The sequence below is a fragment of the Nelusetta ayraudi genome, unplaced genomic scaffold (assembly GCF_046127955.1).
Source record: "Nelusetta ayraudi isolate G7.1 ecotype Tasmania unplaced genomic scaffold, CSIRO-AGI_Nayr_v1 ptg000089l, whole genome shotgun sequence".
In the NCBI taxonomy this organism is placed as follows: domain Eukaryota; kingdom Metazoa; phylum Chordata; class Actinopteri; order Tetraodontiformes; family Monacanthidae; genus Nelusetta; species Nelusetta ayraudi.
The window spans coordinates 1337307-1352711 of NW_027466139.1; the positions used below are offsets into that span (position 1 = coordinate 1337307).

Below are 15405 nucleotides of genomic sequence, written 5' to 3' on the forward strand. Positions count from 1 at the left end.
CAACCCCTCGTAAATATTTAGTAAATATTTTAAATATTTCAGATGTAGGTGAAAAGATTGGGGCAAAAAGCAAAAGCAGCCGCTGGAAACGCGTCGCTGTCCGTGGTGCTGAAATGCTTCTCGCTCCTCTCAGGGACGTCCGTCGTGTTTGCCTTGTTGCTCTTGCTGTACCATGCAAAATTCACCTTTCTAACATTGAACATTTCTCCTGCAAAGGTAGAAGTAAGCAGTGTTTATCTGTGAAGTGTGGAAGCAGGAGAGAAACTCTAGGATACTTTCACGTGGAAAGGAGAGATAAGCACACACACACACACACACACACACACACACACACACACACACACATTTCTATGTGTTTTTCCATCCAGCCAGAGAACTCGTCTTGCCTGATAGTGAAGTGGTCTCACTCCAGTAGGGAAGATGGAGACCAACTCCTTTATGGCAAACTATTCCTATTCATCAACACATTGTCCTTCTTAACGTGAGATCATGCGCCTCATGATAATTCAAGTGCAATTTTCAAAATCCCCAGATTCTGATCATCTATTGCTGTGTAAGGTTGTATAGTGTGCTCAGCCTGATCGTTTGATACTGTTGTCAATCAATCAAATCAGCCAGACAAAGGACTCAGCTCTGAAAAATAAAATGATATATTTTATTTGGTGAGTGGTACACATCAGAAAGGAGCTCAAGCCCAATCTATGCTCAGTTATTATGTCTACATATTAAGGAGGATAAAGTGATTATATGCGTCTGTGTCCGTCCAAATGGCGATCCGCCTCATGCTGCTCCTCTGCCTCTTTGTCCTCAAACATTTCCTGTTGAAACACACCTGCATTCAATGCCCTGTGAGTAAATGATCAGCAAATCTACATGGGAACATGGGAACTAAACCACGTATAGGTGATAGGTGATAGGTAGTTCTATATATTTAGGGTATTCCAGCACAACAATTACTGAATTTCTAGTCCAGCCAGGTTTCATCTCTATTGGAAACTGGGCCGGACGTTTTCAGTTGTTCCTGACGTCAACAGACACGAGAATTTCAGTCACATTGACCACATTGTTTTCCACCCTGGAGCTACAGACACAAATATGACAGCTATTCCTCTGATTTTTTTTTTCTTCTGATTTTACTGTCAGCTTCTTGATTGAACATACGAACCTATGAAAGCAAACACACTGGTTCTGTTAAACGTAACAGTAGAGTCACAGAGTGAAAAAAAAAATTAGCATGTTGTGCTGTTGTACAGACATTCAGCAGGTCAAATCATGACAAAAAAGTTTTCACTTGGCCAAATGCAACAATATTGATGATCAAATACAGTTGTGTTTTAGCAGAAGTTCTGGTAAAGTGCGGAGGCCTGGAAAGATAATCAATACGAACACTTTTAGAGGTGAGATTAAAGTCATTTAGAGGGGAGTCATTTCAATTTAGAATGAAAAAAAATAAAACCCTCCACCATCTTAGCGTACACATTCTGAATTGTACACCAGCTACACTGTTGACATTCAGCGGGCTAAATATTTTACTGCATGTTGCCGGAACAAGTTGTCCACAATTATAAGGAAATAATCAGGTCCAGCAAAAATATATTGCACATATAGAAGCACAAAGGGAGAAGAAAAAAAGTTCTGTTACTATCATTTACCATCCTCAATAGGTGTAGCATGTTTGAGGCAAGAAAGCCTTTGTGTGTGTGTGTGTGTGTGTGTTCTACTCTGTGTGTACGCAGTATAAACATGTGGTGCGTGTGAGAATAAGCAGGATAACCATATGGGAGAACACATCGATGCCGCTTGATTTGACTGTCAAATGTCCATTGGGTGTAATACTGTGGAACAGGTGCTTTTGGTGAGGATGACTTGAGGGAATTGCAGGAGTGCCGGGGCCGCTCCTCAAAGTGGCTGAAAGACAAGCGGGAGGGAGGCGGGGACAGGAAGCATGTGACAGGAAGTGAGTTATTGCCAGAAATCAAGCTTCATTTTCCACCGTTAACTCATCCATGTGGCTACCAGCGTGTGTGTGTGTGTGTGTGTGTGTGTGTGTGTGTGTGTGTGTGTCCTCTTACTAGCTGAAAGTTGTTTAGGAGGTGATCTACGCTGAGGTCATTGTAGCTCTCCTGGAAGTTGCTGGGTTCGTCCCGGGTCTCCTCCAGGTCGCTGGTTCCAGGCTCTTCTAAGCTGTTAGTGCGGGAAAGGAACAGTTGGGTGCTCAAGGATTATTTGAGAGCTCATCATTCATTTTACAAGCCTATCTGAACCCATGTTGCCTCCAGTCTCATAGAAGATCTTGGCTTTGATCTCGTTTTTAAATGGCAGGTGTCTGCAGTGGTTTTAATTTGGTTGCAATACCAGTTTTGAATTTTGGTTCACAGTATGTTTTCTCTAGATGATATAAACAAGGTGTGTTGAAAAGACCAAATGAACAAACAAGATACCCCAACTTTATTAATGATATATTAGAGGTGGTTTAAAATAAAGCGAATGAACAAAAAAATGCTTAAAAAGGCGTCCAGTAATTTATCAAAATTGGAAAATGTCACTGCTTAAATTGGAGTCTCTGAATTTGGAATTTGAAGCTCAGTCGGATTTTGGGAACATGCTCGCTTTTTTGAAACACACATTTGGCTGCAGCTTTGTTCTCTGACGGAGATGCTCACTGTGAGGCAGCCACGACCCACACGTACCTTCTCTTCCCCGTGAGGACCGAGTTCAGATACTTCTTCACGGCCATCTGTTTGCGGAAGCGGCTGTAGTTGTCTGTGAAGATGGCGTCTGAGTGGCGCTTGACCGGCTCCTCCATCAGCTCATCACTGGGCGGAGGACAAACATGAAGGTCAACGCAGCTCAGAGAGGACGCAGGTTCCGAAACAGAGTCAGGGCGGCCGTGCGCGCCCGCGCTTGTGCACGTGTGTGTGTGTGTGTGTGTGTGTGTGTGTGTGTGTGTGTGTGTGTGTGTGTGTGTGTGTGTGTGTGTGTCCCTCCTGGCTGTATGGTCAACATGTAATCAAGCTGTAATGGCATAAATTAACCTTTAAAAAAATGTTCATTGGATTACAAAATGCATCATCGAGCAGGGCCGCCCCTTCCACTGCAAAATGTCAGCCAGTCATCTGATGTTAAACTCTTGGCTTGACAAAAAACTGAAATAATTGAAGTGAAATAGATAAAAACAAAAATGTTTCAATGCTTCCTTCCTCAAAGCTATTTTTTTTTTTTCAAATTTGGAAAAGGTCACTGCAGACATTAATGTAGCTTTATTCAAAAAAAAAAAAAAAAAAAAAAAATAGATCCACAAATACACACATGCAATTTGTAAGCATTGCCTTAGTTAAAAATCTTCATGAGAAAATACATTTTGCAATGGTTCAAGCAAAACTTCAACAGCCCGATAATAAATCCTTCGTTCTAAGTGGTTTGACTGATTTGTCAATTAAATACCCCCCCCCCAAAAAAAAAAACAACTTTGCAGACAAAAAGCAGATTCATTAAATGTAAATTTGATTGTTACCTTTATTTGTGCTGCTGTTGGCTTTTTAGCCTCTTAGACTGACCCTCCCAATTTTCTGCTACATGTCCACCCCAATTGATGTCTTCCCTTTGCAAACTTATAATGGGCTTTAGGAAAATGTACACGTCACATCCAATCACGAAAATGAACATGCAAGCCCAGCCATGCAGGCAGGGAGCTCACCTACCTGACCCGCTTCCCGATCAGAGACTCCAGGTACCTCCGCGCCGAGAGCTGCCCGAGCAGTTTGCTGTATCCGCTGGTGAACAGACCGTCTGCGTGCCTCGTCGGTCTGCACGGCAACACAACAACGACACACCGCGGTCAGTGCGTTCTGCTCGCAGGCAGTGAAGACCCGCAGGCGGCTTCCGTGGAGGATCAGCGAGCGCTGCTGCTGGTTATGGTACTTATGAACATTATGACGAATGACTTTGATTAAGCCGATATACAGACGGGACTTCAAAAATATTCGCGGGTATTGTGTCTGTGCATCTGCCGTTAAAATTTGTCTTCTACTGTGCGTAAAATCAAACTCTCATGAACCGCGAATGAAACTGATAGATATCCCCGCTGTGCGAGCGCTCTGATAGACAATGACACAGAACAGAAATTACTATGAAATTCGGTTTAAAGAATTCTCCTGCTTAATCAGGTCGACATCGCCCACCCTCCAAAAAAAAAAAAGGCAAAAAAAGCACGTGCCATCCACTTCTTCCATCTCAATTGTACTCTTTCCTCGAAACGTCCTCAGCTGAAGAAGTCATTTTGCGCGCTCACAATCTGCCTAGACTCGTGTGTGGCTGTGAAAGGGACACCGTTTCTCTCACCTCATGGAGGAGTAGGGCAGACTCAGGGTCCGTGAGTACAACACACTGCACAGGGCTATTAGGAAAAGCAGCTGGGGGCCGGTCCGTTGCGACATGGCTTTACACCTGAGGGCGGAATCGGCAAAGTGTTACTCTTCAATCAACATGAACACACTTTGTGTACACAGACGGATATTCCGACGGTTCTTTTTTTTTTTTGATTACACATAAAACCAAGTTGAAGTCAAGTTAAAATTGTTACCAATTAAATTCCAACTCTAATTCTAAGTAAAGATTTTGAAATTGAAGTCATAACGAATTTTCGTCCAAAGAGCCTAACGAGGAAAAATAAAGTAACAAAAAAATCTTTAGAATTTCATGCGCAATTACGCACACTTGTGAGCACTTTCTTCCCAGTCGTTCTTCTAACTCAACCATACTGTTATTTAAGCAGGTTCACAACAAAAATACTCCAAATGTCGCGAAGAAAGAACACCACATGGCGAGAATTACGTTACAATCGTCAGGCAAATTTTGCGTTAAATCACGAGCTTGATCTTTTCAGCTGCTTGTATTTCCCCCAGAGGTCATGGGAAATATAAGGAAAACCACATACTTGCCAGCTACGGCGATGGTCGTTCACAAAAGTCAAAACAGCGTCCGGAGCTAGAAGGGTATATAATGCGTATTTACGCACGAACTAACTCCGCTGATGAGCCATGATTGTCGTGCACTTCAGACATGCCATTGTCATGTCAACGCCGAAAAAAACATACGGTGAAGGTCGCTTCCCCCCCCCCTTTCGCCTTTAAATGGTCTGCGGAAAAGACTCAGAAAAGACGCGTCCAAAAGCGCGTAAAAACCATAAAACACGAGTTCTAAACGACCAATCAGGGAACCCAACGAGAACTTACCATCCTGAAGAAAAAACGAATCAATGTTTAAAAACAAATGATGCGCCAATAATATAATATAAAGTCTTACATTTGTTCTAGAGAAAGTTGCGCGGTATATTTTTTTTTGTTGCTGTGCGCTCTCCAAGGTCCTGATCTCCCGCTGCTGTTGTACCTCCCACTTCGCTGCTGCTCCCTGTCGGTCTCTGTCTATCTTGCCTTCAGGTCCTCGCTCGTTTTATACACCTGGATGTTTCTCACGGAGCAGGAGGGGGCATGAGATTCGATCAGGATCTGAGACGTCATTGGGCCGCTGCTTCCGTCATTGGTCTTGCTCACAGTCGGATCCAAACGGGGCCTATGGTGGAATTAGATAGAGTGTTTTTTTTTTCTTTTCCTCTAACTAATCGCAGGAATAACGAACTTATTTTTCACCGCTGATGCCATTGACTCATCCAGCGAGTCTCCCATGGGCTCCTTTTGCATCACGGCGTGGTCACCTGCGGCAGGAAGGCAGAAATTGGACATTGGCTCAGGAAATCCAATAGGAACGATCAGAGAAGGGAAGCTGAAGTCAAGGGGGGTCTGCGGTCCAATCAGGCAGGGCAGCAGCAGAAGGAGAAGAGGAAGACGAGCAAAGGTCAAGGGCGCACAAACCAGCCAATGTGATCTTGTCCACTTGTGTGACATACACATCCATGTTGCCTGTTTACAAATGCATCAATCTGTTTTTTTTCTTTGTGAAAATAACCATCAGAGCTGCAGCGATCATTCAACTTATGTGGTTAAAACTGTTGAGGAAGATTTTTCTGCAAAAGATGCAATGGAAGGAGTTCTGTCAGCCATACCGACCGAAATTGTTTTTTTCTTTTTGGCCAATAAATACACATATTCGCAATGTGACTGTAACTCATGAATCTGCATCCTTCAACACAATAATACACAATAATTTCTCTGTCTGTCAACGCCTCTGAAAAACCGCAATCACTTTATTTTTAACTTTTGATGTCAAACATGTTTTGCAATATATAGGCCAGAAACATCCATTGTCCTGTCATTACACAAACATTTAATTCCACAACAATGTTCTAAAAAATCCCTCCGCGCGCCATTTATATCTATGTTTGTGTGCGTCTATTGAAAGGCGGCACTGAGCCCCGCCGCGGCGAGACAAAACAGCAGATTACCATTTCTGACAGCTGCAGTCAAATTTTACAAGCTGTTTGCATCGCTTTCTATTTCAAGTTGCACTGAGCTTCTGCAAAAAGGACCCCACACACAACTGAAGTGTTTGTCAATCCACCCACAGTGTCCCTGATGAGGCTGATTTACTGTGCGGCAACATCCGAGTGAATTAGTCATCCATCCATCCATCCATCCGTCTGTCCATCCGTCCATCCATCCATCCGTCCGTCCATCTGTCCATCCGTCCATCCATCCATCAGATTAAAAGGTGCATTACACAAATGTTTTAATATCAAATATGATGCTTTGTTTATGTGCTTCATGCGTGCAATAAATTCCATTCATCAGCTATCCATCTATCCATTCATCCATCTGTCCATCCATCCATCCGTCCATCCATCCATCCGTCCATCCATCCATCCATCCATCCGTCCATCCATCCATCCGTCCATCCATCCATCTGTCCATCCATCCATCCATCCATCCATCCGTCCATCCATCCATCCGTCCATCCATCCGTCCATCCATCCATCCATCCATCCATCCATCCATCCATCCGTCCATCCATCTGTCCATCCATCCATCCGTCCATCTGCCCATCCATCCATTCCATCCTCACTCTGCGATGTATCTGGTTGATTTGCTGTAGTTGCAGCCCCAAACCTTGCAGGTCATTGGAAGGATGCTAGTCTTCCAGTTATCCTTTGGTTATATTATGTAAGTGTGTAAATCAAAACCCATGCCATGACCATGAAGAAATATTTCTTATTCGTCTTTAAAAAATATTGTGAAACAAAAGGCATCAATTGGGTGTCAGGATCAAATGTATGACTGCTTTGATCTTTTAAAACAGCAACAACAACAACAACAACAAATACTGAAAACAAAGCATTTCATTTTACTTGCATTTCTTGTTGAGCGCCTGATAACCATCAGAAATATTATTTACTACAACTCTTTGATATCTCCTCAGTCAGTGATGACCTCCCCACCACCCCCCCGCCCCTAACCCCCCCGCCCCCCCCCCGTCCTCTGGTCCATGATGGCACCATCTCAACCCTAATGTGATCAGTCCAGAGAGAAGTAGATTACGCTGAAGTCCATGGGAGAAGGAGCAGGTCTAATTGACAGCCGTGATTGGAGACAGATCCCAGCAGGAAGAGGAAGCTGATGGAGGGAATATCAGCGTTATTATGTTGATGGAATGTACGGATGCAAACGTTCCTATAGACGACTCATTGGCTGCCTCGGAGGAGTAGTGACGGTGACACGACGCGCAGACAGCAAAAGGAATGTGTCTCCTTTTTCCTCCTTATTGTCATTTTGAATGATTCGGGTGACAGCGGCCGTGGTCGCCATACCTCCACCGGCACTGCTGCTGAGTAACACATTCTAGAATCATCTCTGCTTCACTGGCTCAAAGTTGCCACATGATATAAAGTATATTTGGTAAATATTCCTCTTTTATACCAATTTACATCACTGTTTTTTTGTTTTTTTTTGTCAATGACATGTACTTTCAGCCTGTTGTTGGCAATGTATGAAGTCCATCACTTGTTTCCTTTGTGGTCCCACAAAAAAAAAAAATCCAAACAACAGTTCTGAAAATCAGCCCTTGGTGATATCACAAAAAGTACTCATACCTGATTCATACATGCATTGATTGGAAATATCAGTATTGGCTGCATGTCTGTTGCATTGGTCAGCAGTACCACACACTCCATTTGCTCCTGGATTCATGCCTTTACCTAATAAAGAGTTTGAGAGTCTCCTCGTCCCTCTCAGTGTGCTTCCCTCGGAGAGCGGCTTCCAAAATAGCATCTTTTTCCATGTCGTGTTCACGAGTGGTTTGTTTGTTTGTTTGGGTCTACGCTATGGTTTCACCGTCGCACACACTCTTGATTAAGTGTTGGTAACCGGAAGCATTAAAGCTAGCGAATAATAAATAAATAAATATAAAAGGACGTGTTTGGCACCATAGAACCCCTCTCTGGTTGTGCACCAGGTTTGAAAACCACATCCATTCAGCTCGTTTGGTGTGTTGAAATAAAACCTCTGGAGAAAAACTATGAGGCCAAACTGCCGCCAAATGACTTTCAGAGTGGAATTTGACTCCCCCTCTCCCCACTCTCTCTCTCTCCTTTTTTTTTTCCAAACTGTGGACGTTTTTGTGACGAGACATTTTGCATCACGACTCTCCCGCCGGCTGGCGTGACGAGGGGAATCCCCCTGGCTTGTTGAGTGCCTCCTCTGCAGCGCATTATCCAATTAACAAACCACAGAGTGACGACTCTGATCTCAAATTACTGCTGGCAGCCTGAAGGGACTCGCTGGGGTCTCCTTCTCGTGTGTGTGCGTGTGCATGTGCGTGTGTGTTTGTGTGTGTGTGTGTTTCTACCTGTTTTGTGCATCACAGGTGCATGGATGTAATAAAGGCCGTGAGTTAAGATGCAGATAGATGATGACGGAATGACAGAAAGCAGGACAGGCCGAAGATAAGGTGACCGCTTTGGGTTTCAGGTCAGGTCTGCTCAGGGCGTCTCCAGACTTCACCTGAGCTCGCCGAGCAGTTAGAGGCACTGAGTAAGTGTGAAACACAGACCTGCTCTTCATGTAAGATTGTTAGCGAATGAGAACACAACAGAACCCCCCCCCCACCCCCCCATTCCACCTGCACATGCATGCAGCTGCGCCAAACTCTCTTGCATTTTCTTCCCTCTCTAATATGAAAAAATAAATGTGAAAAATATTCAGCCACACTTTTGCACGGGTGAAATTCAAAATCTGTTACTTTTAATTACATTGGTTTTCTGCCTATTTCTGGTGGTCATGGTTTTGCAAATTTCAAATAGAATAGATAAAATCTTTCCAGTGTCATTTTTGTAAAGGCAAAAATTAAGCAAAATCAAACTAAATGGACCAAAAGCAGATGGGGGGGAGGGAGGGAGGGAAACATCCCTGTTTTTAATACATATGCATTTAGAAGAAGAACCTGAGTTAATTTGATTTGATTAACAGTTTCTTCTGTGAAATGAAAAATAAAGATCACAATGGGCTCAGAATATCAAAAATATCCAAGATAAATCACATCTCAGCAAATATGGATATTTTCTTGAAAATTAAACTTTTTTTTTTTTTCATTTTAAATTATTCCCTGAATACTGACACATTGAAGTCATTTCCCATCAACAAACTGAACGCAAGACATATGGTCCAATAGTCCACCACCATGGCTTTGACAACGTAATGTGCCGAAAATCGTGACGCCAGTGCATTAACAAACGCGGGGGCTTTACATTCATCTGAAATGTCGTCAGACGCAGCGGCGTCAAACAGGTTACCTTCCCCCAAGTGAGAGGGCGCTTCCTTCTGGCTGCGCGCAGGCCCGCTTGGATTTGATGATGGATCTCCGTCCGCGGCGAGAGGAGATTACCCTGACAAATTACCACTAAACTCTGCTGATGGCCGAAACCTGGTTTATGGCGGCAGGAGAGCGCCTGCATTCAGGGCTGAAAATGGAGACGATAGGTCAACACAGCCGGAAGGAATTGGGGAAAATCAGCGTCGTTTATGCTGTAATGCTAATTTACGTGAGTTTACAAAGGGTTTACCGAACAATAAAAAAAAGAATAATATTAGATGTTAGAGAGAAAACTTCATTTTTCAATTTTAGAGAAACAAATATTCTATTCTTCTTCTCTTTTTTTTTATTTAGTTGTTTTGTTGCACGTGTCCACACATGTACTCTTCCTCGCTCACTCACTCACTCACACACACACACACACACACACACACACACACACACGCACACACACACACACACGAACACATACACACACACACACACACACACACACACACACACACACACACACACACACCACAGGCACTCTCATCAGAGCCCTGGCTCCCTGGAGGTAACTTTAATGGAGGCCTTGTTTGTGGCGTGCGGCCTCCTGTACGGATCAATTAGAGCACCAGAGCTCTTCACTGCATCCTCAATTAACTAAATACATAAATACATTTGGCCTGGATTCAGCCCCATGGCAGACATTACGTACTGCAGTGCCATCCAGACTTTAATTATGGTGCAAATCCGCACACACGCACACGCACACACACACCCATACGCACAGCTACACAGAGTCACATTTCCATCATAGCCCTCATTTACCAGTAAAACCCCACCCACAATGACGACCAATCGCATTACCTTTCTGTCCCTGTTGGTGAAAATAATAAAATATGACATTAGAGTATCAATCACTGAGTCAATCTATCTATGTATGTATCTATCTATCTATCTATCTATCTATCTATCTATCTATCTATCTATCTATGTATCTATCTATCTATCTATCTATCTATCTATGTATGTATGTATGTATGTATGTATGTATGTATGTATCTATCTATCTATCTATCCATCTATCTATCTATCTATCTATCTATCTATCTATCCATCTGAGATGATATGACCTCACTCCCTCTTGTGTTGCCTTCGGATGAGCGTCTTCATTCATGCGCCTTTCGCCTCTTGCTCGCTCGCTCGCTCACTGCAGACATTTCAGCTTGTCACGCTGGAGTAAGTAATAACGTCATGATGACTGCGTCCCATTTTGCAGGCGCCCCGCTATTGTGCGTGCTGGGTCACTAGCCCACCTGAAATCGGCGGCGCTGTCACGCGCGCAGCTCTGCCTATCTGATTGCGAGTCAGAATGTCTTCAGACTGCACTTTGAATTCGGCAGGCAATCAGATGGCACTTAAATCAGTGCCTTACTGTTCTCATTGAGGATTCCTCTTGCTTGCACTGCAGGGAAATTGGACAGGGACAGGTGCAATGCAAATTTCTGTTGCTCCTTTGACAATATTGTTACCTTTCACCTACTGCCTTTAATCACCTTAATACCCGAATACTTCTGCATCACTGTGAACTCTAATGTGAATCTGGATGAAATCATGTTAATGCCGCTAGTTCAGGATCATGCCTGATAGCTCTTTGATTTGTACTTGAGCTGCGTTTTTTTCGTTGTTTGTTTTGTTGTTGTTGTTGTTGTTGTTGTTGTTGTCAGGATTGTTTCTAAAGATATGTTGAATTGTAATGTTATGGTCTGTTTTCATTCAGATGTCTTGGCTGCATTAGCTTGTCATCAACATTCTGTACTATTCTTGTCAGTATATAAACAGTGTGAACATTTTGGACCTGCTATTTTTAAAAAATGATTTGATAATTTTTGAAATAAGTGCAGGAAAATACTTATTTCTATTGTTGCACCTTTCTAAGCATTTCTGTGGATGTTTTTTTTTTAATATTTGATTTTTCATTGTTATTCATAACACCTTTACATATTTGAATTTGTTTTTAAAAATGTTTTCTACGGGTGAGTACATGGGACAGTTATCTTACGCCTCACTTTTACCTGAGCATTTTTTTTTTTTTTTTTTTTAGGTTATTCGACAACTTAAAGTCACCGTGATCCCTAATTTCTCTTTTCTGTTTCTCTGGGAAATTCACAAGATCCTCCTTCACTGCTGGATGCTGCCACGAGAGTGTGACTCTACCACAATCCCTCGCCCAACTGACTGAAGTGCGTCACCACATTGGCTTCGTGCGGATGCTTTAGCAGTAGCTGCGGTAATGAAATCCAGGCGGCTGTAATGGCAGGATGACCTCACCTTGAGCAGCCAAACTGCTGCAGCTAAATGAGCGTAATGAGGTGCCAGTCATGATAGCATTCACATAAGACTTTGACTGCAAAGAAGCACACGAGAACACAAGAAGAGTTGAAGACTTACTGTGCACAAAGGTAAGTTCCTTGGCTGGTGGCACTGCAGCTCTGAACATTTTTTTTCTATATGTTGCAGTCGACAAACTTCTCACCGCCGTCCATTGCAAGAAGAAAGAATCTTTGCAACCCAGGTGGGACTCGAACCCACAATCCCCAGCTCCGGAGGCTGATGCCTTATCCATTAGGCCACTGGGTTGAAAGGGTGCCTTTACAACATAACATTTTCTACAAAGGTAAGATAGTTTAGGGTTTGTCTTAGTGAGCAGTAAGACTTAGTTAGTCATAGTGATCCCAGCTCCATAAAAAGAGGGTGAGTCTTTAAAGCAGTCATAAACAAGCATTCAAACTAGCTCAAGCAACAGTCCACTGCTTTTGAATATCTTAATATTGAGCCAGCTATGAAAGTTGTAGACCAACATCAATTAAACACTGGCTACACTGGTCATATTAAATGCAATGTGTGATTTCAGCATCATGATGAGGATTATGTGGCAAAGTTTTAAAACGTTTATTTTGATGGGCTTTGACATGCGTCACATATCTTGGGAATAAATATAAGCAGCATTTTTGTAACATTGGAGTCACTGCACCATGATCAGATCATTATAATTATTTGACCACACTTTCAACCGTTGATATTTAACGTGTTGCCCGTGGGCAACAGGTGGCCCTTTAGGACCACACGAGTAGCACGCAGGCCTGTTTGAAAAGTAGCAAACTTGTTGAGCTGCGTCTGAATTTCAATTTTACCCAACCTTGTTAAGTCATTGTTGATGATTATTGAGAACCCATCAACGTGATCAGTATCTTCACATAGATCAGTATTGTTAATAATCATATTTAACTGGGAAAGTTTGTTATTTCAGTCGAGTTAAGGAAAGTGGTTGCCCTTCATGTAACTCAGGACCCATGAAATAGCTCTCAGGTTCAGAAAGGTCTTTGACCCCTGCTTTAAATTAACGAATAGTTGACTCAGCTCTTTATAGAGGAGTTAAAGAACGTAGGTGCAGTGAGCAATGGCGGAAGAAGCGTAGGATCAGCAACCTATCAGCTCCGAGCTCCAGTCCTCCTCTACAAACATTGGCTGAGCGGCTGAGGAAGAGGATGTCGGGACATCTATGATGTCCGCGCTCATTCAAAAAGGCTTCTTCTTCTTCTAAGCCGCAGTTTGGCTCTTGTCGGTGCCTCTGCTGACGACACGGCATTTAAGGGATAACTGGTCAGACGAAGGAAAAGGAAGGACACCGCGACGAGAGCCAGACTTTTCCTTATTATGAGGTTAGCTGTCGCTGTCGCTAACTTGGAGCTAGCTAATGCTAACTAGCGTCAAGTAACGCTGCTTTGCTGCTGTTTGGCGTTAGCATGCGAATGCTAACTGAGGTAACTGTTAGGGGTAGTTGGCTGTCAGTGTGTTTACGCTAATGATGTCTTGACTTTCTGTCCTAAATGTGTTTTAAAACTCACAGCGAGCTATTAGCATTGAGGTAATACGAGAAAAGAAACGCATAGGCAATGAATAACGTATACGAATTTCTGACAATTATACGGGTCTTTGTAAACCGTGACTTTTGGAAAATCCTCAAATGTGCTAAGTAGCTAGGTAATCGTTGGGTAAGTTTAAGTCTTGTCTTAGTCTTAGACCACTTTCTTTGGGACATTCTCAAACGCTTCACGTAAAAAGCTTCACGTAGCGTAATGACCTAAAACAGCGATCAACCATCACCAAAATTCACGTGAACATCTCTAGTCATGACCACTTTCACCTCTCCAAAAACCAAAACGATAAACCTTATTTTATGTGTCCTGCTCACGTTAAGCCTTTTTCCTCTGCAAAGGCGCTCATTATAGGGAAAAGGCTTAACGTAGCTAAATGTCCCAAATCAGCAATCAACCACCTCCAAATTTCTTGTGGACATCTCGGTGGACCGTTTCTGAAGACAGAAACTAAGAAAACACAATGGCATCATATAATCATATATGTTTTCGGACATTAAGCTACGTTAAGCCTTTTCTCTATAATGAGCGCCTATTGGAGAGGAAAAGGCTTAACATGGAGGGAGAGTATATGTAAAATGTGAGTTATCGTTTCGGTTTTTGGAGTGGTGGAAGTGGGCATGACTACAGTAGAGATGTCCACATGAAACGATTGATCACTCTTTTTGGCCGTTAAGCTACGTTAAGCGTTTTAGAATGTCCTTTTCTTTTATTTGGCAAAGCTACGTGACAGCTGAGCATTTATCCCTGCCGTACTGTTGACGTTCAACACCTCTCCCGCAGAAATAATGCTGATATCTGGGACTCATGTCGGAAGTCGTGTATGAAGAGACAGCCACGATGATTGCAGCAGGGGAATTGCAGTTGTTTGTTCCGTTCGGACGTGAACACTGCAGAAACCATCCGAACGCCTTCAACCTGCAGCTGAGAGAGCTCCAGCCCGCATCTGAACTCTGGTCGTCGGACGGTGCCGCCGGGTTGGTGGGCTCCCTGCAGGAAGTCAGCCTACACGAGAGGGACAGGGTGAGAGGATGAGACGTGGCATTTTTAGCAACATATGTTTTAGAGGATGCATGTCATGTATGTTGTGCTTTGACAGGAATGGTGGCAGCTCAGGAAAGGGTGTGTGGGCGCCAGGGAGGAGGATGTGGAGTTTGAAGAGGAACTCTACAGTGCAGGAACTGTGGTTGTATGGAGCCAGGGCAGTCGGAGCCACGCCTCCAACGTGTACAAGGCGTTCACCGTCGACAGCCCAGTGCAGCAAGTAGGTTACGAAATGTTGTTTCCAGAAAGAAATACCATTCCCAGTTGACATCGTCAGCCTCTCAACCTGTTTTAATAATTTGGTTTGCAGGCCTTATGGTGTAACTTTGCTGCTCCTCAAAACAACAAATATGGTATTCTAATTTAAAGACCTTTTGCGCTTATAATATGTTACTTATTGAAGTTATTATTTGACGTGTGGCATTTTAGAAGTAAGGATATCTCTGATCATGTTTTGCAGCAGAGGAAATTGAGCAAACGGTGTGTATCGTCCAGAGTTCCTCTGTCAATGTTCACAGCATGACTGGGAAGGACTTCAACTCACCCTTGCCTTTCCCCGTGAGTAGTCAATGCATTCTTTGAATTGAATTGATTTTGTCTGTATCTCTTCAATTGGATTTTTAAAAAAAGTTCACATTTCTGTTTGCCAAATCTTTGCAAGTAGAAAGCAGTGTTTCAA

At 43.1% G+C, this 15405-nt stretch overlaps 2 protein-coding genes and 1 non-coding gene across 6 annotated transcripts in view; 1 reads left to right on the forward strand and 2 right to left on the reverse strand.

Annotated features, from left to right (window-relative positions):
* Positions 1-1123: 1123 nt before the first annotated feature.
* On the reverse strand, positions 1124-5464 carry vip (vasoactive intestinal peptide). Its single transcript, XM_076046087.1, has 6 exons — positions 5305-5464; positions 4342-4446; positions 3702-3806; positions 2691-2816; positions 2073-2184; positions 1124-1908 (listed from the first exon to the last, which is right to left on the reverse strand). Coding segments are annotated over exons 1-6 (459 nt in total). The 5' UTR covers positions 5307-5464; the 3' UTR covers positions 1124-1899.
* Positions 5465-12311: 6847 nt separating this feature from the next.
* Positions 12312-12384, reverse strand: trnar-ccg (transfer RNA arginine (anticodon CCG)). Its single transcript has one exon. It is a non-coding gene; the product is annotated as a tRNA-Arg (tRNA).
* An 865-nt stretch (positions 12385-13249) lies between these two features.
* Positions 13250-15405, forward strand: part of anapc1 (anaphase promoting complex subunit 1) — a 31235-nt gene continuing 29079 nt past the window's right edge. The window contains exons 1-5 of one of the 4 annotated variants that reach the window (XM_076046030.1): positions 13250-13466; positions 14466-14705; positions 14782-14946; positions 15037-15079; positions 15187-15284. In XM_076046030.1, the coding sequence (XP_075902145.1) occupies positions 14490-14705; positions 14782-14946; positions 15037-15079; positions 15187-15284 (522 nt within the window). In that variant the 5' untranslated portion in view covers positions 13250-13466; positions 14466-14489. Of the gene's footprint in view, positions 13569-13625; positions 13800-14465; positions 14706-14781; positions 14947-15036; positions 15080-15186; positions 15285-15405 lie in introns of those variants that run through there. The other 3 variants (XM_076046028.1, XM_076046027.1, XM_076046029.1) reach the window with 3 other exon arrangements.